The following is a 2,236-nucleotide window of genomic DNA, read 5'->3' on the forward strand; positions in this document are numbered from 1 at the left end:
GCCTCCCGGGTTTACACCATTCTCCTGCCTCAGCCTCCCGAGTAGCTGGGACTACAGGCGCCGCCACCACACCCAGTTAGTTTTTTGAATTTTTTTTAGTAGAGACGGGGTTTCACCGTGTTCGCCAGGATGGTCTGGATGTCCTGACCTTGTGATCCACCCGTCTCGGCCTCCCAAAGTGCTGGGATTACAGGCTTGAGCCACTGTCTGAAGAACTTTTTAAAAAATGATTATTCTAGTGGCCTAGCTCATTCCTTTCATAAGGCTTACTGTGAAATACCAAGCCCAGAGTTTCTAATCGTGTTGGAATTCACTGCAAGTGTCTGTCCAAGAGATGCAAGCCACTTTCCAGAGGCCGATGCTCACAGCATTGCCTGCAGGCAGCCAAAGCTCTGTACTGGGTATCACAAAGAGTCGTGGAAAGGGACGGAGAAAGCGGAAGGGACACCTGGGCCGCAGAAGATTGGTGTGAGATGCTTCCCGTCGGAAGTAGTTTCTTTCTGAAGTGGAAATTGGGGCTGACCTAGTCAGTACATCAAAGGGGGAGACACATTCTTAGTCCACAGCGGTCTGCAAATTTGGTATTCAGTATAGAAATGGGAAGCTTGGGCCTGGCTCTCTTGATTCTAGAATAGTTTCTCCTAAATAAATCTATGGCATGGTAAGCCTGAGCATGAATTTTCTAGACTTATAAGCAACTTAAATAAGGAGCAAGGCACAAATGTCGTTTCAGTCGGCACCTTTTCACCAGGGCTATTTTGAGGCTTAATTTCTAATTGTTGAAAAGACCCAACACTGCATAGTACCTAACGCTAATGGCTCTTTCCCCCCTGAAGTAGTGAGACTGTATTCTCTGAGTATGAAATTCACTGTAAACATGAAAGATCCCACAGTAGATGAGTGGCTTGGTGTTTGCCCAGTCCTTTTTCTGGCGACATAGTTGGGGGAAAGAGGAAGCACGCACACCGTGTTTGCAGTCGGGTTCTCACCTTGCACAGTGGAGCTGAGCAGCCTGTTCTCTGTGGGGGGATGAAGCCTCCCACAGCAGTGGCTCTAACCCATCTTTGGCACTGTCCTTCAGAACATGGTGGCCGGGTTGTATGCAGTGACTGCAGCACTCAAGTAGGCTGTGACTCCAGGAAACAAGACATCCCCCTCCAGCCTGTGTCCAGAGACAGCGTGCAGCCAAACGGCCCGGAGCCGGGTGGGAGTGACCAAGAGCATTCTCCACATCACCAGTGCAGCGGGACTGCCGCTGGGTCCTGCCTCGAGTGCCAGGGGTCGCTCTACCCCAGTAATCACGATAGAATGCTGATGGCTGTGAAGAAAAAGCCAATGGTATCTCTAGATGGGAAAGGTAACTTTTTACTCTCTTCTGAGGAGTTACTCCCAGGTGGGTTGGGAGCTGCTTAAACGGTCAAGTGGGGGGTCTGACAGGTCCTTTCTTTCCTCGTAGGGGTTTCTTCCTGGACTTTAGCAAGGTTGTATGACCTGGAGTACGCAGAGCCACAGCCTGCATCTTCGTTAACTTCAGGCTCCAGAGCGCACAGCTGCCCAGCACTTCCTTGTTTCCAATGGCCATCTCCCCAAAGCATGTGACTCCAGGCCTGCGTCCGTGCCACTGACAGGACAGCTCCCCGGGAAACAGAGGGTGCCACTGCTGTTGGCACCAAAAAGCTAGGTTTTGTCTACCTCAGCTCTTGTTATGCCAGTCTCTATGAGAAAGAGAGGTAGGAGAGGCTGTGAGGAAGCTTGGGTTCAAGCGTCACTCATCTGTACATAGTTATAACTTCCATCTGGAAGCACAGAAACGCAAGAGGGGATTTGTGTACAAAAGGCAGAAAAAGTATTTGATACCATTGCACATAAGAGTGTTCAGAGATTTCATATATGTCTTTTACAGAGGCTATGGTTAACAGAAAAAAATTACACAGAAAAAATGATACAATTTTGACAATGTTATTTTTCAAAGCAGGTTGCTGTTTAATTTTGGAGGGGGGTGGGGAAGTAGTGCTGGTGCCTTAACGCATGGCTGGAATTTGTACAGGCTACAACCACGTTTGTTAGCAGGAGTTTTTGGTGGGGATGGGAAGGAGGGAAGGCCTTGGAGTTGTATTGCACTTCGTAGACAGACCCCTAGGCTGCTGCGTGGTCAGACTCTCAGGAGAGCACTGGTCGTGTGGATGCCCCTGGGACAGGCCTCCCTGTAGAGCCAGGGGTGCAGGGTGCCATCCAC

General features: G+C 49.8%; 1 protein-coding gene across 1 annotated transcript in view; it reads left to right on the top strand.

Annotated features, from left to right (window-relative positions):
* LOC105524044 (leucine-rich repeats and immunoglobulin-like domains protein 1) overlaps positions 1 to 1,795 on the top strand; it is a gene marked incomplete at its 5' end in the record, with an annotated part of 113,240 nt that extends 111,445 nt beyond the window's left edge. Inside the window, 4 exon segments of the mRNA XM_011959136.1 lie at positions 320 to 466; positions 1,082 to 1,357; positions 1,457 to 1,535; positions 1,537 to 1,795. Of these exon segments, the coding sequence (XP_011814526.1) occupies positions 320 to 466; positions 1,082 to 1,357; positions 1,457 to 1,535; positions 1,537 to 1,681 (647 nt within the window).
* Between the last annotated feature and the right edge of the window lie 441 nt (positions 1,796 to 2,236).

Source organism: Colobus angolensis, unplaced genomic scaffold (genome assembly GCF_000951035.1).
Source record: "Colobus angolensis palliatus isolate OR3802 unplaced genomic scaffold, Cang.pa_1.0 Scaffold482, whole genome shotgun sequence".
NCBI lineage: Eukaryota > Metazoa > Chordata > Mammalia > Primates > Cercopithecidae > Colobus > Colobus angolensis.